This window comes from Chelonoidis abingdonii, chromosome 2 (assembly GCF_003597395.2).
Source record: "Chelonoidis abingdonii isolate Lonesome George chromosome 2, CheloAbing_2.0, whole genome shotgun sequence".
Lineage (NCBI taxonomy): Eukaryota > Metazoa > Chordata > Testudines > Testudinidae > Chelonoidis > Chelonoidis abingdonii.
Genome location: NC_133770.1, coordinates 64725753 through 64748241, shown reverse-complemented (window position 1 = coordinate 64748241; position 22489 = coordinate 64725753). Strand labels below are relative to the sequence as shown.

General features: G+C 45.9%; 1 protein-coding gene across 1 annotated transcript in view; it reads right to left on the bottom strand.

Annotated features, from left to right (window-relative positions):
- The window catches only part of STK31 (serine/threonine kinase 31), a 116566-nt gene that overhangs the window by 27832 nt on the left and 66245 nt on the right, over window positions 1-22489 (bottom strand). The window contains exons 15-21 of the mRNA XM_032773865.1: window positions 11430-11531; window positions 10113-10193; window positions 9179-9304; window positions 8004-8129; window positions 7649-7735; window positions 6757-6906; window positions 4571-4696 (exon numbers count right to left, since the gene is read on the bottom strand). Of these exons, the coding sequence (XP_032629756.1) occupies window positions 4571-4696; window positions 6757-6906; window positions 7649-7735; window positions 8004-8129; window positions 9179-9304; window positions 10113-10193; window positions 11430-11531 (798 nt within the window). The remainder of the gene's footprint in view (window positions 1-4570; window positions 4697-6756; window positions 6907-7648; window positions 7736-8003; window positions 8130-9178; window positions 9305-10112; window positions 10194-11429; window positions 11532-22489) is intronic.

Here is a 22489-nt window from a genome sequence, read left to right as displayed (position 1 = left end):
AGTTATCACTATCGAATTTAGCGCTACTCCTCTCGTCTGGGAGGAGTTCCGAAATCGATTTAAGGAGCCGTTTAACTCGATATTAATGACGACATCGTGTGAACGGGTACAGTGTTAAATCGGTATATCGGCCATTAAACCGATTTAAAGTTGCAGTGTAGACCTGGCCTGAGTTGTGAAGAATATATATTAAGGTTAAAACAACCAACAATAATGTACTTTTATGTAGAAATTCACGATTAAATCGAGTCTTCCTGACTAGTGATTTAAATCAAATCCACCCTGCTTCAAACCACCCTATAATGATAACTTCTTAAAAGGATCCCCAGTGATTCATCTTTCTCTGTTTCCCCTGTTATCTGTTGCAGTTTCTTGTTACCTAAGGGAACTGACTTTACAAACTGAATCTACATAGGCTTGCATCTCTATCTCCAAGGTCCTCTCTAATTTAGTAGTGGGAGTTACTGCTCTGGAAAGTGCATCTGCAATGAACATGCATTTACCAAGCATGTAGGCTACAACCAAATTATACTTTTTGGCTTTATCATCATTCTTTAAAGCCTTAAGGTACAGCCATTTAGTCGTTTGTCAAATAATACTAATAGGGGTGAGTCCATTTCAACAACCACTGTCTAGCCACAAATATATTGATTGACTCTTTCACAGGTAAACAATATTCCTAAAAGCTCCTTCTCAATCTGTACATATCTTGTTTTTGAATCAGCCAGTGATTTGGATGTCTATGCTACTGACTGCAAACAGTCCTCTTGGTTCTGTAAAATCACTGCATCTAACCCAGACTGTGAAGCATCTGCTGAAATTTTAATAAGCCTGCCTGGTGCGTAGAACTTCATCACAGGTTCGTGCATCAGCTGTTGTTTCAAGCCTTCCCAGATTTCTCCTGTTGTGCACGCCAGTACCATTCTTGCTTTTCTGGGTGTTTCCTCAAAGCTGCTGCTTTTGTAGACAGATTAAGTATGAATTTTACAAGACAATTAATCATTCCCAGGAACTGTTGGACATCTTTCTTTGACTGGGGAGGAGGTATCCTTTCAGTGGCTGAAATCTTATCATCAGGTTTTACACCTTCATTGGAAAAAATATCTACAACAAAAGTCAGTTCTGTAACTCCTAAACCCATAAAACACATTTCTCCCTATTTAGTTTCAATTTAGCAGCTCTAGTTGCAACCAAGAGTTCCTGAAGTCTACAATCATCATCCTCTTTGAGTCCCAGATGATGGCGCCATCTACTGCGGTGTCAACATCATTAATACATTCACAGATCATATGTATGGTTTTGTGGTACACTTCTGGCACTGAAGCTATGCTGAAGAGTGAGTGTAAGAATCTGTATCTTCCAAATTGGGTATAAAATGTGCATAGCTTTGAGTTTCCTTCAGTTAATTTTAGCTGCCAAAATTCTGAGGATGCATCCAATTTATTGAAATATCATGCACTTGCAAACTGAAGCATAACCTCTTATCTGGTTGGTAGTTTGAAATCAGGGTCGTCCCTACCCATACACAAACTACGCAGTTGTGTAGGGCACCAGGAAATTTGGGGCACCAAATTGCGTCCAGCTCCAGCAGCCAGCCCAATCCCCCAGACGGCTAAGCCGGCCCCTCGTGGGCTGCGCACAGCAGGGCCCAGGAAAGCTGCCTCCGCCCCTGCCCCGCCCCTTCCCCTCAGCCCCCGCCCCGCTCCTGTCCAGCCCCCACTCCGTCCCTTCCCCCCACAAACCCCACCCTCTGAGCTATGCATCCTGGGGGGCTGCAGCAGGGGTCGGGCCTGCCCTGCACTCACCGAGTGGTGGGATGCAGAGCAACCTGGCTCCAGCGTGCTCCGTTCTGCCGGCTCCTAGCAGCGCCACTGGTGAGTGCTGGGGAGTGGTTCCCCCTTTCCCCCCAAAACCTGGGAGCCTAGGGAGCAGAATGGAGCAGGCTGGGGCTGGGCCACTCGACTTCCGGCTGCCCCGTGAGTGCGGGGGTGGGCCCAACCCCTGATGCCTTCCTGCACCGGCTGCTCCAGGGCCGGCTCCCACACAGTGGGGCTGCGTAGGGTATCACAATCTCTAGGGATGGCCCTGTTTGAAATGTTCTCTTTTTATAGCTTTATTGACGTCTCTTGGACTTAAGCATATGTGCAGCTTGCCATTATTTTTCTCCACAATAACTAGGGAGCTTACCCATTCCACTCGCTCTTCAATTTTTTGTATTACTTGCATTGCTTCCATCCTTGTGAGCTCAGCACTGAGTTTATCACAGAGTGCAAATGTGAATTCAGTTCTTTGGTTTCCATTTTCATAGTTTCTGCTACTCTGCATATCTGGAGACCTTTTCCTAAAGTTATATCTACTTCACGGAGCTCTCTCTCTCTCTGAACACATTGTCTTGAACGCCACAAATTATTTGATCTCTGACCAGAAACTCTGTCAGCTCACCAAAGTCAGAGGTCTTACTGAATCTCCTTAATTCTGTCATATATTGCTGTATGATATTACCAGGTTTTTGCATGCATGTAAAAAATGTGTCTCTCTCAAAGATCTCATTCCTTTTTGGCATGCAATGTTCCTCAATTTTATTCAATTTCATGCTTTCACCTTCTTCAAACTTAAAGTTGTTACGAATATCCAAAGCATCCTCACCAACATCATTAAAAAGACTGATGATTTCACTTTATAATACTTTTCCTCTGCCTCTATGGCTGCTTAAGCACAATTCAAATCTCTGTCGGAATTTTTTTCAGTTCTCTGAAGCATTTGCCCATCAACTGCAGACTGGATGGAGGTTGCAACACATCTATTTTGGGCACTCTTCCCTTCTTAAGCTAGTAGAGCTACTTTTGTGCTCATAAAAATACATACAATAACATTTGTTCTTCTCTGCTTGCTGCTCCGCATGTTCCCCTTTCTGTTTCAAACACAAGAGTAAGCCTCATAATTACTACAGTCTCCTTTTCATAGGGCACTTCTGACACCATGTAATGATCTTGGGGTTCTCATTAAACAGCAAATCAGTGAAAGAGACAGGAATAAAAATTTTATTAAAAATTCTAGAGAGCTTCTGTGGTAGACTGCTGGGCACAGCTACACTGTGTTCTCCACCCCTGCTTCCTAGGCATTTCTCCAAATTCCCATATTCATAATACTGACCCTTATGACAGAGCCTCTCTAAATTAGAATTTTGCACAAACTTATCTCTGTGTAACGAGGTGGTTACCACGCTCCTGGGATAAAAGGAGTGAGAGCAGCTTAGGGAGGCTGGCCGGGGACTTGGCCACGGGTGTGGCCAGTTCAATCAGGGCACAGCTGGCCCTGATAAGAAGGCTGTGAGTAAGGAGCCATGAGAGTTTTGCTCCAGCAGTGGAGCAAGAAGGACCTAGCTGCCTGGTAGAGATTCTTGCTCCAGCTGGGGAGCAGAGAGGACCAGGCTGCCTGGGAGACCAGGCAGGGTACCTGAGGCAGAGAGGGCAGGGGAAGGGCAGGCAGAGCTGAGGAGCTCTGGCCTGCTGAGTCCCCAGGCTGAAGCCTTGCTAAAGGCCAGGGGAGGTACTAGGGCTTCAAGGAGGCAGCTGGGGCTAGAAAGGCAGTAGGTCCAACCCCCTTGCCAGTGATGAGTGGCCATTACAGACTGCAGTTTGCCCCTCAGAGAAGGGCCTAGATGATGACTGGCAGTAGCCACTGAGGCAAGATGGGTATAGGGAGGTTGGAGTTCCCCTGAGGAGGGGAGACCGAGATACTGGGGACACTGCCGGGGCGGCAGTACCCCAAGGTAAGGGGCACTGTGGTCCAGGAGGGACGCAGTGCCTGAACTGGAGGAGATAAAGGGACTGCAGATGAGCAGGTAAAGGCAGAGAAGAAATCGGCCAGAAGAGGGCGCTCCTGAGCTGGATGAGCTAATTCCCAGATTGACTAGCAGGAGGCGCTGCTCCCATGAGTTGGCAGCTTGCTACACTCTACAACTGCCATATTTATGTTCTTAGAATCCTAAGCGAAGGGGAACAGAAGTAAAGCAACAGAAAACCAAGATGAATCTGGGCAGCATGAGTTACAGCAGCGCATATTACCTAACATAACCCAGTAACTAACTGAAAATGGGGCATTTTCTCTTCCTTGACTTGATACCACAGCTGGAATGGACATTCAAGTGCTACTTAAGGAAAAAGAGCACCTGACAATCCCATTCTTGATTCAGATCACAGGAGGGATGGAAAATGAAGGCAACTATCTACTGACCTGAAGATGAAGCTAGAGAAAGCAGCTTACACAGAAAGGATAAGAAATATAATAGTACTGACAAGCTGCAGTGCACAGAACAAAAGCCTCATTTTATTAAGTGCTGCTGTTTAGGGAGACAAGGCACACTATAAATTGTATTGAAAAATGCATTCTTCTGCTCACAGACCTAATTCCCATTCCCTCTGCTCACAGCACTCAATTTAAAATACGAGCATTCATTACAATAGGATAAGTTTAAACAGAAAAGGGACATAACATTTATTGCTATTTATAATGCCTACTATATTTTCATGATATTAACAAAACGTCATTTTCATAGGCAGTAACGTACCCAGAATAGAAGGCACCCATAGGCATACATGTCAGATGATGGAGATGCCAGGTGTCCCATTCTCAATTCAGGTGAAATTAAGTTCAAGTTACCCACTACCATAGAGTTTGCAGAGGCACGTTGATCCTAGAAGGGACAATATTACAATCAGCAATTGTAAGCCAAACTGGCAGTATGGTAAAATGAGCTTTCTTTCCCATTCCCCACGATCTCACATGAACACCTTTGCCTTACATTTTTTTCCTTCAATGACAGCCCAAACAGGGGATTGTAAAGGCCTCCTACCACCAAAAATGGAGCAGAGGTGGAATAAAGGCAATGAAGCATCACTCTTAAAACACAGGACTATCTGGTTCTTGCTCACACGTCATGAAAAATAACAATTCTAATACCAAAATCTACACATGAAAAGATACTCCAGTACCAGGAGAAACACAGACTGTGATGTTATGGTTGAAATAAAGGACATTTGAGAAGTTACTGTTCTCCAGTGTTTCTCTAAGCCATTCTATACAAAGACAGAACTTTGATAGCTACATACAACTCCAGAACAAAGGGTAGGTAACCACAAAGCATATTAACAGACTACAGAACACAGGACCCACTTATCAAAAATGTAATCTGCAGAAATTTAAAGAGGTATGTAAAGATATCCAGCTGGCTGCCTTATTGTACATAACTCTAGAGGGGCAGCATTCCCTCTCAGCCCAGAGAAGGAAGGTGGGGCTTGCAGTAAAGCACTGGACTGGGACTCAGAAGAACTAGGTTCTAGTCTCAATTCTGTCAGACGTCCTGATTTTTCTGTCTCAGGTCCACATCTGAGTCAGTTGCATCTCTCCTCCTCCTCCTCGCTGCCTGCCTGGACTCCAGGATTACCTAGAGTACACCAGAGACACTTCCTGCTCTCAGTTCTTGTGCCCAGCACAACCGCACTCCATGACTGCCAGGAGGAGCAACTGCAGAGAAAGTCCTGACCAGCCCCTGAGGCCCATGGATGGAACATGCTCAGCGCAGACACAATCTTCAGAGAATTTAGCTGCCACTGTTGGAGACTGGACTAGACAAACCTAGACCTGGACAAGGCTGACCCAATACAACAATACCCATGTTCTTTTGTTTACTGCTTTGCTGAACCAGGGCCATACTCAGTAAAGATCGTATTTTTTCAGGTTATAGTGCCTACAGAAACTTATTACACCAGTACTTATAACACTATCTTGGAATTATTCAGAATCATTGCATGCACTAGGGGCAAGCAAACTTTTTGGCCTGAGGGACACACTGGGTTTCTGAAATTGTATGGAGGGCCAGTTAGGGGATGCCGTGCCTCTCCAACCAGCAGGCGTGGTCTGGCCCCTGCCCCCATGTGACCCCCCTCCACTTCTTGTCCCCCGACAGCCCCGCCCAGGATTCCTGCCTCATCCACCCCTCCCTGTCCCGACCGCCCCCAGACCCTCCGCCCTGACTGCCCCCCACCGCCCCATCCAACTCCTCCTCTCCTTCCTGACTGCCCCCCGGGACACTTGCTCCCATTCAACCCCCTCCCCGTTCCCTGCCCTCTGACCACCCTGACCCCTATCCACACTCCCACCCCCTTACCACCACCCTGAACTCCCCAGCCCTTTATGCAATCCCTGCTGCTCCCTGCCCCCTCCTCACTGCACTGTCTGGAGCACTCGGGGTTGGCGGCACTACAGCCAGACCACCCAGAGCACCAGGACAGGCAGCCATGCCGCCCAACTGGAGCCAGCCACGCCACCACGCAGCACAGAGCACTAGGTCAGGCTGCAGCTCGGCAGCTGTGTTGCCTGGCAAGAGCTCAAACCCCTGCCTCCCAAAGCATTGTGCTGGCATCACAGTGAGCTGAGGCTGCAGGGGAGGGGGAACTGCAGGGGAGGGGCTGGGGGCTAGCCTCCCAGAGCAGAAGCTTAGGGGCCGGGTAGGAGGGTCCTGTGGTATGGATGTGGCCCACAGCCCGTAGTTTGCCCACTTCTGGCATGCTTTCACATTTGAAGTAGTATTCAAAATACACTGGCAAATGATGAATTTGTCAATAAAATCTACCTTTATATTTTCACAATAAGGGATACCAAAAAAATAGCAAAGGCATTCATGATACAACTCATAATGCAGAATTCTGAGTGAGATTAAGGAAATCCTTGAATATATTTCAAAAAATATTTTACCACTGATTTGGTGAAGTCAAAGTCTCCAACTATTCCTTCTTTTCGATTCACAGCAAACACATTATTTGTATGCAGAGATCCATGAACTATATTAGCTTTGTGCAGCGTATGCAGACCACGTGCCACTCCTTCCATCACTTTCAATATTTCCTGATGAAAATAAACATTTTTAAAAACTGAAAGAGCCAAAAGAAAAAACTCAGCATGTTTCCAGTGCAGAACCATTGCAAGTATTCTGAATGGGAAACTACACGACACTTAGTAAGATTCTAAAGAGTTGCAGAGCCAGTCAAAAAAGAACCCAGTCACACCTGGATTAATCATTTTGAAAACACAAATGTAAATATCCATTTGGATACGTGGATTCATAACTGGCTCTGTCCTGACAAGCAATGCAAGAGAAAAAGCCATTCACAAAACTTATGACCATTTATTTAAAAAGAAGGCTATGCAGACAAATGACTTTCAACTGTAAACAAGCCATTTGAAGGAAGGACAGGTAGGAAAGAAAATGATAGGATGAAAACTCAGACAAGAGTAATCATGATCACAGTATTTTAAAATTTGCTTGCCAATATTTTTCAAAGGATAGCAACAACAACAAAGGCTGGAATGTTCAAAGGAGCGTAAGTGAGTAAGATCCCCACCCCCAGGGTCGTTTGAAAATCCCAGCCCCAGTGACTGGACACTAAATTGAGGTATTCATAAAAACACAAACTGCCATTTTCCTTTGCAGGATTTTATCACTCATCAACCATGAATGCAAGTTATACTGCCACATTACTGGGCAGCAAACAAAAAGGTGAAATAAGAGAAAAGAGGATCAAGTTGGTTTAAATATTTGTTAAAAAAAACTTTGCTGAAATTTTGAACAAATTACTCTATTACTTACTTCTGAAGTTAAAGGTGTACTAGCTTGCAGTGCTCCTAGACTCGCTCCTGGGTAGTATGGGACCATCAGATATACCAAAGGATCAGACTTAAACAAAAAAACCCACAGATAATAGACTGATAAAGAAGGGGATTGCAGTTAAAATATCTATTTACTGCAAAATTAACTTTATTACATATTTAGCGCATATTAAGTCCTCATTAAACCAAATCAATTTCATTTGATTTTTTTACATAAGATCTGCATGGAAGTTTTTTTATCCAAAGCTTTGGTTAAAAAACAAAAAGCTGTAACAAATTATGATTCTTTTAGATGAAAAATAGCAATCAAAAAAGGATGTCAATCTAGAACTTACCTTGCACAAAAAAAGGAACATCAACTGTAATAATCCAGATTTCTCCTTAAATTCACTCCAAGCTCTGTGATATCCGGCTGTTCTTTCTATCACTTTTGCCTCGGTGCTCACATCTACCGCATAGCCCTCAAAACAAAGAATTTTCAGCTGATTCCTAAATTAACGTTGTTTATGTGGAATTACTATATTTCATTTTTATGAACAATTACATGACAAATTCTATTGAGTGACCTTCTGTTATATTGAATTATAATGCTCAGCCTAGGAGCTGAGAGATCAGTCCCAAATTTTCTTTGTGAACGTTTAAAGTGTTGGACTACCAATACAAGTCCAGTGTTCTCATTGCCTGAACAGTATCATAGCCAAGTTAACAAGCAGTGTTTACACCAGTGGTGGGCAACCTGAGGCCCATCAGGGTAATCCGCTGGCAGGACATGAGACAATTTGTTTACATTGACTGTCCACAGGCACAACTGCCCGCAGTTCCCACTGGCCACGGTTCACCGTTCCAGGACAATACGAGCTTTGAGAAGCAGCGGCCAGCATGTCCTTGCAGCCCGCGCTGCTTCCCTCAGCTTCCATTAGCTGGGAACAGTGAACCGCGGCGACTGGAAGCTGCAGGAGGCCGTGTCTGCGGACTGTCAATGTAAACAAACGGTCTCGCAGCCCACCAGTGGATTACCCTGATGGGCTGTAGGTTGCCCACCACAGGTTTACATTGTTCTACCATTAACGTCATACTTCTTAATCTCCTGAAAGCTGGTGGGTAGGAGGGGAAGTGTGGCAGTGGAAAGCAGAGGAGACCCCTGGGAATCATTAGGGAAGATGTCAGGATGAGTAGGATGGAGACTGAATGCACCAGGAACAGGGAGTGATAGCCAGTAAGAGTAGGACCCACTGACGCACAGGAATGGCAGTCAGCAAAAGGAAGGGACATGCTTGCAGCTGCCCCCAGAGAAGTGAAAGAGGAGAAGAGAGATGGAGACAAACAGCAAAAAAAATAACATTGCTTTGGTAGTGATCCAAGAGCCTAGCCGAATTATTAGCATTTACAAGGGTCCTATTGAAAGTAGTAAAGAAGCAGTTACTGAGTTCAAGCAGACCAATATACTCAGTAAGTTACCAAGAGAGCTCCACATACAGCTAAGAATTGGAAGTCAGTGACAGAAAATTACCTTTAAAAGAACCTTCTGTTCTTGAACTTCTGAACACACTAATGGGTGCTTCGTGCTCAATTCCTTAAGAGGTTCAGCATCAAGAAGATCCCGTTCTAAGCTGACTGCCAGAAGTCCACCAGAGTTCTGGAGCACACACATGCAAACACAACCGAAATGCCACTAACTAGTTTAATAATCCAGACACTGCATATTGCTGAATGCTTAATATTTATCAACCACTACTGATAATGCAGGACACTTACCATAATGTAAGTAAATTCAAATTTAGGCTTAAATTAAGTACTCTTTTTTAAAATAAAGAGAAAGTTTCCATTCGGTGATTCTCTGCCCGCCCCCCTGGTGTTAAACATGTTAACTTGACCTTCATTCCTTCAATACACATAATTTGGATTTAATATGTCAATGTCATATACGAGCCACTGACCGCCCATCTACTTCATAGACATTAAAAACCTGAGCTCCTGACACGTATAATACATGGTTTTTGTTTTCTCCTCCCTTCACCCTGCCCCAGACACAGCCAGTCTTAGCATTTCATGCTGGGCCAGCATTTAGGTGTTAGTGTTGGTGAATTAAACCATAACATGACCAGTAAAGCTGAATGTATAATTCCACTGAAATCTGGATACCATATTGGAATTTATTTTCTAGTTACTGGCATGAATGGGTGACACTGCAAGTGTGTGTGAGAGAGAAGTCTCTCTGGGATGTGAATAATGAAATCTCTCACTTGTTTAAAGCTTTCATTTGAGCCATGACAATATTTTCAGTTGTTAAACTTGTAATCGGACTCCTGCCCTTAAAGACTTCATCACTTACTAGAATCTTTGGCATCTCTTGCTTTATGGTATATTTAATGAAGCTACTTCCCCTACTCTCAAATACATACTCTCAGTTCCCTGCCCTTAGAAACACAGCAGGGGCTTCTTACCATATAATTCAGAATTCCTGCTTCTGGGTGAAGGAGTGGTAGCTCAGGGAACCATTTCTGCACCAGGTAAGTAAGCGTCTCCTGAATTCGGGATACATTCATCAATGCGACCGCCTCCGCATGCAATACGTACAAGTATATACCAGAAAATACATTAACTGAAGTGCGGGCTGTATGTCCACAAAACATCGATTTCTGAAAATTCAAAGAGCAGAACCTACCTTCTTCCAGTTAAGTCACTCAGAATGCAACTGGCTTTCACTTTTTCACAGCAACAGTACTATAACAGCCCATTTGGATGTATTTTTAAAAATAGAGTTTGTGTGGTAATTTTAGGGACTACTGGAAACATCCATCCCTTAAAAAAATATAATCCACCTCCTTTCTCGTCAAAGTAGCCAGGAGAAGGCAGCTGGAGAAAAGTTTCTACTTACTCTCCTCTCCTTCCCCAACCTGAAAGTGGGTCAAAGGACAAAGAGAGGGGAATCCCAGAACCACCCCCAGAGGCAGCCCAACCTCAGCAGGAGCAATCAGGGGAAATCAGAAGCAAGGCGGCCAAACCTTAGAGTTGGTGAAACAGGCCACAGCTCTTGCCACCTCCAGCTACCCCACAAACCCGTAACATTTAGGCATTACTGTAACTCATGCCCAGCACTGCATTACCAAAGGTCCTGTTCCTGCTCTCCCCCTTTCTACTTCTAAAGAGAAGTGGACATGGATTCTGGAATCCTCCCTCCATGCAGAGTATTTAGGAAGTGGGAGATCACTGGTGTCAGTCTTGCCTTCAACTTGGAGGAAGGACCTCCCTCTTCACTGCCCTGATCTTATCCCCCATATAACATGGATAAAGGCTTTCTTCAGCAACTGTGCTAATCATCTTCCTACTGCTCTGGTGAGGGGACTGGGGCTCATACTTCCAGATTTTCCTCTATCATTCATTTTGAAAAAAGGTGTATCCAGTGGAAAAGAGGAAAATGGATGATTATCTCTCTCCACCTTGGAGAGTACTATTTCATTTCAGAGGTTTTACTGAATATGAGCATCTGACGAAGTGGGTATTCACCCACAAAAACTTATGCTCCAATACTTCTGTTAATCTATAAGGTGCCACAGGACTCTCACTTTTTACAGATCCAGACCAACACAGCTACCCCTCTGATACTTGAATATGAGTGTGCCTTTAGTCTTTCCTTTCAGTATTGTAACATTCATCCTTTAGATTTTACTGAGAATGAATGTATATAATAAAGCAATTGAAATGTAAATATGGTTCATACAACTACACAGTTTAAGTTGCTTACATAAACTGATACTTACATATTCTTCTTGTTCATTGTATATTTCCTGAATAAGATTGTTTCTCAGTCCAGTGATTTCTTCTTTTATTTTTGTTATTTCATACTCACTGAAATCATCAGACTGCATGCAGAAACAATAAAATTACTATCGTAGATGCGTCTCAAGAAATCATACTATATAATGTAACCTAGTACATAAGACCTAAAAAGCAGCTTCCATATTACATTATAACTTGAGAATGCAATTTATTCTCAAAAGTATTCTAGGATGAAGGAAAGTTACTAATACCAGCAGATCTCTTTTTTTGCCTTTCTAAACTATCTATTTGCTGTAATTTTCTTCATTCTCTTTTTTGGAAATCCTCTGGACACCAATAAAATCTAATGGTTAGAAAGGGCATTCACCAGTTCACCCAAGTGGGTGGCCTAAATTGTTGTCACAATAAAATTAGGGGTTTGAATGACTGGACAAGATGCTACATCAGATTTAGATCTTATCTGAAGGTTCCTGGTCATTGGCTTCATTTTAGAAATAAACTTTACAGAACCTGGACGGGAAGAGAGATGAAAAATCAGATTGGAGGGTATGTTCACTTCAGTAATACACATTGGAGATCCGTCTCTCTCACTGAGGAGGAATTTTTTTTTCATATGATTCCTATAATTTTTTTTAAACCATTCTCTATCAGATACATTATTGGAACTTTTGGGTCCGATTTTCAGACCCAGACCAGGCACACTGGCCTAGAAAGACATGTGAGGGACACAAACACATCGAAACTTTTCTGTATATGGAAAACCACACATATGGCTACAGATATGCAAATCAACATTTGTATATTTACATAGCTAAGCGTGCACTTATCAAGCTAGGTGGTACTTGCTCAGCAGGAATGCAAACACTTGCCTACCTGGCAACTGGAGATTAGGCCCTCTGAAATGTACTGGAATAGGAAATGTTTTAAACAGAGCTGGGGAAAGGAATGCAAATTCCATTTCACAGAGGAGTTTGGGATTTCAATTTCTGTTTGCATTCCAATTCGGAACAAAACCTGAACATTTCAAAATACTTTGCGAAAGAAAATTCGTTACATATTCATTTTGACATTTTAAAATGTTATAATATAATGCAGAATATAAAACAAAAAAAATAGAAACAAAAAGTCATTTCAAACAGACAAATCAAAATTGGGCTGCCAAGCGATTAAAAAAATTAATTGCAATTAATCACACTTTTCAACAGCAATAGAATACCATTTATTTAAATATTACGGGTGTTTTCTACGTTTTTAATTAATTAATTAATTTCAATTACAACACAAAATACTAAGTGTACAGTGCTCACTTTATATTTTTATTACAAATATTTATATTGTAAAAAACAAAAGAAATAGTATTTTTCAATTCACCTCATACAAGTACTGTACTGCAATCTCTATCATGAAAGTTGAACTTACAAATGTAGAATTATGTACAAAAAATAACTGCATTCAAAAATAAAATAATATAAAAAAGATGGTTACTCACCTTTGTAACTGTTGTTCTTTGAGATGTGTTGCTCATATCCATTCCAGTTAGGTGTGCACGCACCGCGTGCATATTCGTCGGAAGACTTTTTACCCTAGCAACACTCGGCGGGTCGGCTGGGCGCCCCCTGGTGGCGCCGCATGGGAAACCGGATTACATACCCCAGCTGACCCGCCACCCTTCATTCCTCTGCCGGTACTTCCGACAGTGGGGAAAGGTGGTTGTAATGGATATAGCAAACACATCTACCGGAAAAACAACCGTTACACCAAAGGTGAGTAACTGTCTTTCTTCGTTCGAGCAGTTGCTCATATCCATTCCATTAGCGTATTGCCAAGCCTGACCTAGGCGGAGGGTCGGAATGAGATGTGGCACGCAATGCAAACCAACTACCAAAGGCTGCATCATCTCTAGATTGATGTCCAGAGGCATAGTGCAAGCAAATGTGTGGACCGATGACCAGGTCGCTGTGCACATAATCTCCTTGATGAGTGACTGGCCAGGAAGGGCGTGATGAAGCTAAGCTCTAGTAGAAGAGCAGTAGATGGCCCGAAAGACATGACCAGTCATAGCATGTGTTAGCACGCTGCTACCCAAGAGAGATCCTCTGCGAAGACTGGGTAGACCTTCATCCGTCGCAGATGACTCCATTAACTAGTCGGGGGCGATTTCCGAAAGGTTTTGTCCGCTCATAGATAAAAAGCGAGCGCCCCGTACGGACATCTAAGAGTTAACTGGCGCTCCCTCGAGAAGAGTTGAGGCTCATATAAGAAGCCGGAGGAAATCGCTGGTTGTATGGAAGCCGACACTACCTTAGGGAGGAACGCGGATGACGTCGCACATGGTACCTTGTCTTGTGAAAGACGCAGTGAAGGTGTCCACCGTAAGCACTCTGAATTCGGACCTCTTCTGCCAATTAATGGCCACTAGAAGAACCGCTTCCACGACAGATAGGAGCAAGCAATCCGCCAAGGCTCAAATGGCGGATGCATAAGTTCTGCTTAGACAAGTTGAGATCCCAGCGGGGCAGGGGCGTACGGGGGTGGGGTCGCAGGCCCTAGACATCTAGGTAATAAGGGTGGGAAACACGGAGGGGCCACTTTCTCCAGGATGGAATGTGGAGATAGCCGCCAAGTGCACCCTCAGAGAAGATATCGCCAGGCCCTGTTGCTTAAGAGACCAGAGGTAGTCCAAAACAGCGGGGATCGAGACCTCAGAAGGAGTAACATTCTGCGTTGTACACCAGCAGGAGAAACGTTTCCACTTGGCCAGGTACATTGACCGAGTGGAAGGCTTTCTGCTACTTAGGAGAATATGCTGTACCGGAGCGGAACAGTGTAACTCCAATCTGTTCAGCCATGCAGAAGCCATGCCGTGAGGTGAAGGACCTGCAGGTCTGGGTGGTGAAGACTGCCGTGGTCCTGCGTTATGAGGTCTGGAAGGAGTGGCAGGGTAACTGGGCTGGCCATGGACAGGTTGAGCAGTGTAGTGTACCAGTGCCGTCTGGGCCACGCTGGCGCAATCAGGATTAGATGCGCCCGTCCCTGCGGAGTTTTATTAGGACCTTGTGAACCAGAGGGAACGGTGGGAAGGCATAGAGCAGGTGGTGCCTCCACGACATGAGGAATGCGTACGTGATCGATCCCGGTGAAAGACCCTGGAAGGAGCAGAACGCTCGGCATTTCCTGTTCATGCGAGAGGCGAACAGGTCTATGAGGGGAAAACCCCACCTCTGGAAGATGGAATGAATAACGTCTGGTCTTATCGACCATTCGTGACAGAGGAAGGATCTGCTCAGCTGATCCACCAGAGTGTTCTGAACCCCTGGGAGAAAGGACTCTACCAGGTCTATTGAGTGGGCTATGCAGAAGTCCCAGAGTTGAATGGTCTCTTGACACAGGGGAGAAGAGCGAGTCCCTTCCTGTTTGTTGATATAATACATGGCCGTTGTGTTGTCTGTAAACACCGAGACACAACGGCCGTGAAGATGTTGCTGAAACGCCTGGCACGCGAGGCGGACTGCTCTCAGCTCTCAGACGTTTATGTGGAGCTTCAGCTCCTGCGATGACCAAAGGCCCTGGGTACGAAGGTGACCGAAGTGAGCCCCCCAACCGAGAGATGACGCATCTGTCATCAGGAACAGCGAGGGCTGTGGTGGATGGAACGGTAGCCCTGCACATACGAGGGAGGGAGTTAGCCACCAGTCGAGGGAGTGTAAGATGCTCGGGGGAACGGTCACGAGAGTGTCTATTGGGTCCCTGCCCAGACGGTAGACCGAAGTGAGCCACGTTTGAAAGGGCCAGAGGCAGAGCCTGGCATATTTGGTCACATAAGTACAGGCGGCCACGTGGCCTAGTAGGCCGAGACACGCGCGAACCGAGGTGGTCGGGGAGTTCTGCAGACCTCGAATGATCGCCATGATCGTCTGGAAACGTGGCGGAGGTAGGTAGGCCCTGGCTCGAGTGGAGTCCAGGGTTGCCCCTATGAAGTCCAGCCTTTGTGTGGGAACCAGTGTGGACTTTTCCGCATTGAGGAGCAGCCCCAACCGGGAGAATAGGTCCGTGATTATGCCCACGTGCTGTTTGACCTGAGTCTGGGAGGTTCCTTTGATGAGCCAGTCGTCCAGATACAGGAATACATGTATCTGCTGCCGGCGGAGGTGGGCGTCGATGACGGCCATACACTTCGTAAACACCCTTGGGGCCGTGGAGAGGCCAAAGGGGAGGACCGTGAATTGGAAGTGCTGGTGATTGGCCACAAAGCGAAGATACCTCCTGTGTGGAGGGAAGATGGTGATGTGGAAGTATGCGTCCTTCATGTCGAGGGCGGCATACCAGTCCCCAGGATCCAAGGACGGGACAATAGTCCCCAGGGAGACCATGTGGAACTTCAACTTGACCATAAAGTTGTTGAGGCCTCGCAGGTCTAGGATAGGCTAGAGGTCTCCCTTGGACTTGGGGATCAGAAAGTAGCGGGAGTAAAACCCTTTTTCCTTCTCATCTGGTGGTACCTCCTCTATTGCTCCTGCGGCGAGGAGAGACTGTACCTCTTGTAAGAGGACTTGCTCGTGAGAGGGGTCCCTGAAGAGAGACTGGGTTGGGGGGTGGGAAGGCAGGGTTGAAACAAGTTGGAGGTGGTATCCTTGTTTCACCATGCGTAGGACCCAGATGTCTGAGGTCAATTGGGATCACGCCGGGAGGAAGTAGAAGAGGCGGTTGGAGAAGGGAGAAGGATCCTGTCCTGAAACTGGTACGCCGTTGTCGTGCGTACCTTCAAAAGGTAGACTTAGGCCCCGGAGGTCCTTTTGGGGGGCCGTATTTGATCCCCTTGGGGCCCAGACTGGCGTCTACAGCCACCCCGCCCGCGCCTTCTGTTGAAGTCTTGTCTGTGCCGGGGCACAAAGTACGGCCGGTGGGGCTGAGGCCAGAAGGGTCTGCGTTGGGTCACAGGCGTATGCATGCCCAACGAGCGCATGATGACCCTGTTGTCCTTTAAACTCTGTAACCTCTGTTTTCAGAGAACAGACCCTTGCCATCAAAGGGTAAATCCTGGATGGTGTATTGGAGCTCGGGTGGCAGGCTGGAGACCTGTAGCCATGAGATACACCTCAGGATGATACCTGAGGCCAGAGTTCGCAGCCGACTCGGTCGTGTCGAGAGAAGCCTAGAGGGAGGTTCTAGCCACCCTCTTCCCTTATTCAAGGAATGCGGCAAATTCCTGGCGAGAGTCCGGGGGTAGTAGTTCTGTGAATCTACCCACCTACGCCCAGGTGTTGTAATTATAACGGCTCAGGAGAGCCTGCTGGTTGGCCACCCTGAGCTGAAGGGCGCCTGCCGAATATACCTTGCGCCCCAGTAAGTCCATTCGCCTAGCCTCCTTTGATTTGGGGGCTGGCGCCCGTTGGCCATGGCGTTCCCTTTCGTTGACCGATTGGACAACTAATGAGGAGGGAGGAGGATGGACATATAGGTATTCGTACCCCCGGTAGGGTACCATTTATTTCCTCTCGACTCCCTTTGCTGTAGGGGGGATGGAGGCTGGGGACTGCCATAAGGTGTCAGCAGTGGCCTGGATGGTCTTGATGAAAGGCAAAGCCACCCTAGTGGGGGCATCCGCCAACAGGATGCTCACAACTGGGTCCTTGACCTCTGGGACTTCCTCTACGGGAAGACTGATGTTGAGCGCTACCCTCCTAAGGAGGTCTTGATGGGCTCTGAGGTCTATCGGCAGGAGCCCTGATGATGAGGTCCCTGCCACCCCCTCATCTGGAGAGGAAGAGGATGAAATGCCAGGGATCAGGGGGTCCTGAATGGCCTCTTGCTCATGGGTCGGTTCCTGCTCCAGTGGTACCGGGGAACCTGGTGGATGGATCATCTGCTCCTCTGTCCCAGCTGGAGGGGGACGGCTAATGGTGGCCTCTGGGGCTCGATGCTCTGAGGAAGCGGAGCAGGTCTGGACCAATGGAGCACCTTGGGCCTGATGGTACGTCCAGGATGTCCAAAAGGACCACTGGTGAGGTCCTGGGTCCTGAGACCGGACCTCCTGGAACACCCAGGTAGGCACCTCCGTATCTTGGTCCTCGTCGTAATAACTGTCCGTGTGAGAGGACACTGATGTCTGCCTGGATGGCCATGGAGGAGCAGAGAAACCTTGGGCTGAGGTTCCGACGGACCTCGCTCCCCTCTTTAACGGGGACTGGTGCCGATATTCATAACGGTACTGGGATCGAGACCGGGACCTGCGACCAGACCGGTGCTGGGAGGTCGACCTAGATCTCGAGTCCCTGCAGCATGAACGGCTCCGAGAGGTATGGTGCCTGGATCGGTGCCGAGAACTGGAGCGGTGCCGCGGATAGTGAGGTGGAGAGCGGGAGTCCAACCAGTGCCGCGAGTCTGACCAGTGCCGTGTAGGAGAACGGTGCCAGGACTGCGAGCGGCATCGAGAACAAGAGCGTCGTCTCGACCTGGAGCATCTGCGGGACAGCGATCTTGAGCGGTGCCGGTTCACTGTGCCGACAGACCGTGATCTAGTCAGGGTCGTCTTGCCAAGAGATTGGATTACTCGCACCAGCGGTGCCGGAGGTAGAGGCAGTGCCGAGTCCGTTAAGGCGATTAAGTCTCTCGCCGCTGAAAACGCCTCTGGTGTGGATGGTATGGTGAGCTCTACCGCGGTACGCGACGGGGAGTTATCAGGTGCTGGACTCGACGGCCCTTGTGGGACTGGAATCAATGGTGCCGATTTAGTCGGTGCCGCGGCGGGTGTCAGCGCGTGTCGGCGCTGGGCGGTCCGATCTGGGCGCACTCTCTGGCTGCGACGTGGGCGGTGCCAAAGCAGCAGGAGTCTTGGCCTTCTTCGACCTTGGAGAGAGGGAGCGACATGGAGTCAACTTCGGTGCCGGTGCCGGCCGGTGCCGAGAGTCTTTAGGCGTACCGGTGCGATCCGGTGCCGTAGGGGCGCTTCTGCTCACCGACTGACTAGCGCTCGGTGCCGAAGGTGGCAGTGTCAGGGCCGCCTCCATGAGGAGCTGTTTCAGTCTGATGTCTCACTCCTTTTTAGTTTGCGGCTTGTGTGAAAGTAGAATGAATTATATTGTAAAAATAAGAACGGATTAAAGAAATGTTGTATGCACCTTTAAGCAGAAATAAGAAATGTTGAAATACAGGTGCCAGGAAAAGAAACATTAGGCATAAACAAGGGTGCTAATGGCGAAACATTAACAGAAGATTGGTAATAGTTAGTAAGGAAATAAGATATGCATGGCTAGCCCAGGTAAACTTATCAGATTCTGCTTCCTTTGTTATCTTGCTAAGTGCTCCCCCCCTTTTATCTGTATAAATAAGATAGTTTGTGTCTTGTATGGTGCTCGCATTATCTGGGTGTATTAGCAGAGCGCTATGCTGATAAAACAGAGTGGTCTGACAAACTGTGAGTCCTGAGTCTAACTTTGACAATTTGGAGGTTCCACCGAGATGGCAACCGTCTTTACTGGGGCTGTGTGATTCCTGACCATTTTTGTAGGATGACCGTGGCAGCCGGCACCTGGGCATTTGGCCCGTGACAGGCCTCCGAGTCGGACATTTTGGTAAGCCCGGTGAGAACGGGACTAAGCAACGACATCCCCGGTGCGGGAGAAGAGGCGCTACACAATCGAGCCTGCTAACTGTACAAAACCTAACTCATAGCTAAGAACTTACAACCTAATTCTATATATCACAAGAACACACACATTATTGTACACAGTAACAAGAGAAACCTACGAGTACTAGGGATGTGCGGGTCAGCTTAAAGCGCACTCACTGTTCCAATCGCCGATCAAGCGAGCTAGAAGAAGGATACTCGAATGGTGGCTTTGGTCGCTGGTGTATATATTCGTTATGCCATACGTGTCGCCACTCCAGGGGGTGGCCAGCCGACCCGCCGACTGCCTGCTAGGGTCACAAACATGTTCTTCCAACGTAACGTGGCGAACGGCGACGCGCAAACACCTAACTGGAAATTAGGATAGTGAGACAATCACCGTCGAAGAACTCTAACGTCCCAAGTCATCACACAGTCAGTCCTACTCAGATAATACCAGACAACAGTTGGTTACAATTTTGCAGGAGAATATGCTCCAGCAGCCAGCTATCTTGTTTGACAATAGTATCAGCGGTGAAAGCTGAAGAACAGCTGTCTAGCAATGAGCACTATCTTGTAGCCACTCTGGGATACGAGGGAAGACCATTGTTATTGCTGCAAGTATTGTGCTATCTCACCAGCCTGGGGTTAATGAGAAATCCGAGGGTCCAGCCCATTCAACAAGCCAGTTCCTGCCCGGAACGCCGCATCTCTTCGAATATTCCCGGCTCAAACCTGAATGCGCTGGGTCCTCTGTCTCTATTTCCCAGACCGAATACTCCGCATAGCTGAGCGACTGGTGGCTCGCCGCTCAATAATAATGTAAAAGGCAGAGCGGACCAACGCATGTTTATTTTCATAAATCCTGACTCGATGCCACAGCAGAAGGCTGATTTCTTTTTGTGGTTCAGGTTCTGTTGTTTCACATCAGAGTGTTCTCTTTTAAGAATCTGAAGATTCTCACACTCATCACTCTCAATTTTGTGAAGGACTTCAGATTTCGAAACTTGGTGAGTGCGTATCTCTCTTAGAAAGTACATAGTACCTTCTTTATATTATCAAATCTGCTGTGAAAGTTTTAAACAAGACTATGCTGTCATATCCAAGACTGCCAGAACTGATATACATGCCAAATCTGATAAAACAAAAGACATTACATTCCCCCCAAAGGATCACGTCAAAAATTAATTACCGCACTTAAAAAAAAAAACAAAAAAAAAAAAAAAAAAAAAAAAGATCATCATCAGCATGGAAGCATGTCCTCTGGAATGGTGGCCGAAGCATGAAGGGACATATGAATGTTTAGCATAACTGGCAAGTAAATACTTTGCAACACTGGCTACAGAACTGCTATGCAAACACCTGTTCTCATTTTCAGGTGAAGTTGTAAATAAGAAGAAGTCATCAGTATCTACCGTAAATGTAAACAAACTTGTTTGTCTTAGCAATTGGCTGAACAAGAAGTAGGACTGAGTGGACCAGTAAGCTCTGAAGTTTTACATTGTTTGGTTTCGAGTGCAGTTATGTAACAAAAAAAATCTACAATTGTACATTATGCTTTCATGATAAAGAGATTGCACTACAGTACTTGTATAGCATAAACTGAAAAATACTATTATTTTTACAGTGCAAATATTTGTAATAAAAAATAATTATAATAAATGAGCACTTTACATCTGTATTCTGTGTTGTAACAGAAATCAATATATTTGAAAAGGTAGAAAAACATCCAAAAATATTTAATACATTTCAATTGGTATTCTATTGTTTAACAGTGTGATTAATCACAATTTTTTTTTAATCACAAGTTAATTTTTTAAGTTAACTGCGATTAATTGACAGCCCTAAACAAAATGTTTAGTTCAGAAAGTGCAGAAACAGGATGTTTTGACACTGTAGAAAAAAAAAGAAAAGAAAAATTTCATCAAAAACATTTCAGTGAAATCTACACACTCTCAAGAAACCTTTTGGTTTTGACTAAACTGCATTTTCTGACCAACTAATTTTAAATCTGTTTGGTTTCCTCTCTCATTCTCCAAAAACTTGCTAGTACTTCTACACATTTAGAAGATCTGACCTGTCCTTGATAGCCTGACAGTGAAAACACTCATCCCTACCCTAACCATCTCTCATCTCAACTGTTACCTCTACCTCTTTCTCTCTGATCTCCACTCCGTACACATCACCATCCAGTCCACCCAAAATAGAACAGCTAAAAGTATCTTCCGAGCCCAATTAAACTACATCGCCCTTGAAATTTTTCCATTAACTTCTACAGTAAGGCAAATGGAAAATTTGTTAGCAGATTATTTCCTTTCTTGTACTGATCTCATATTCAGAAATATATGAGCTGCACCTCTCTTCCCGCAAATAACCGAGCCTAGAGAGTAAGACTTATCCTTGAGGTGCGAGCACTTGGCTAAACCGCTTCTGTCATCTCTCCAGATGATGTGGGTGAGATAATATCTTTTACTGGACCAATATCTGTGGTGAGAGAGATAAGTTTTTGAGCTACAACGAGCACTTCTTCTGAGACCTGAGGAAGAGTTTTTTGTACCTCAAAAGTCTGTCTGTCTCACCAACAGACACTGGTCCAATACAAGATATTACTTCACCCACCCTGTGTCTCTCATATCCTAGGATGAACAAAACTGCATACTCTCCTCAGATGACTATTTCCCAGCATTGAGTGGAAACACTAAATTCTTATGAACAGATTAAGTATAAGCTTAATGGTAAACACTTGTTCCATTATATTACCGACATGCATGGAAGAGCAGCAGAGAAACCTATGGCACCTTATAGACTAACAGACGTTTTGGAGCGTGAGCTTTCGTGGGTGAATACCCACTTCGTCAGACGCAGGTAGTGGAAATTTCCAGGGGCAGGTATATATATGCTAGACGAGCTAGAGATACGAGGTTAGTTCAACTCACGAGGATGAGCTGTTCTAGCAGTAGAGGTGTGAACAAGGAGGAGAAACTGGTTCTTAACTGGCAAGCATTCACGTCTTGTTTAGTCAGAGGCTGATGGTGCAAATTTGGCAGATGAATGAAGCTCAGCAGTTTCTCTTTGAAGTCGGGTCTGAAGTTTTTTGCTGCAGGATGGCCACCTTAAGGCCTGCTATAGTGCGTGGCAGGGAGTTGAAGTGCTCTCCTACGTTTTTGAATATTGCTTCTATTATCTGATTGTGTCCATTTATCCTTTTCCGTAGTGACTGTCCAGTTTTGGGCGATGTACATAGCAGGGGCATTGCGCATATGATGGCGTATATACTTGGGGACGTGCAGGTGAATGAACAGTGAATGGCTGATCTGGTTAGGTCTGTATGGTGTCGCTGGTGTAGATATGTGGCAGAGTTGGCATCAAGGTTGTTGCATGATGGTTCCGAGCTAGAGTTACTGGTAGGGTGAGTTGCTGGGGGAGAATGGTGTC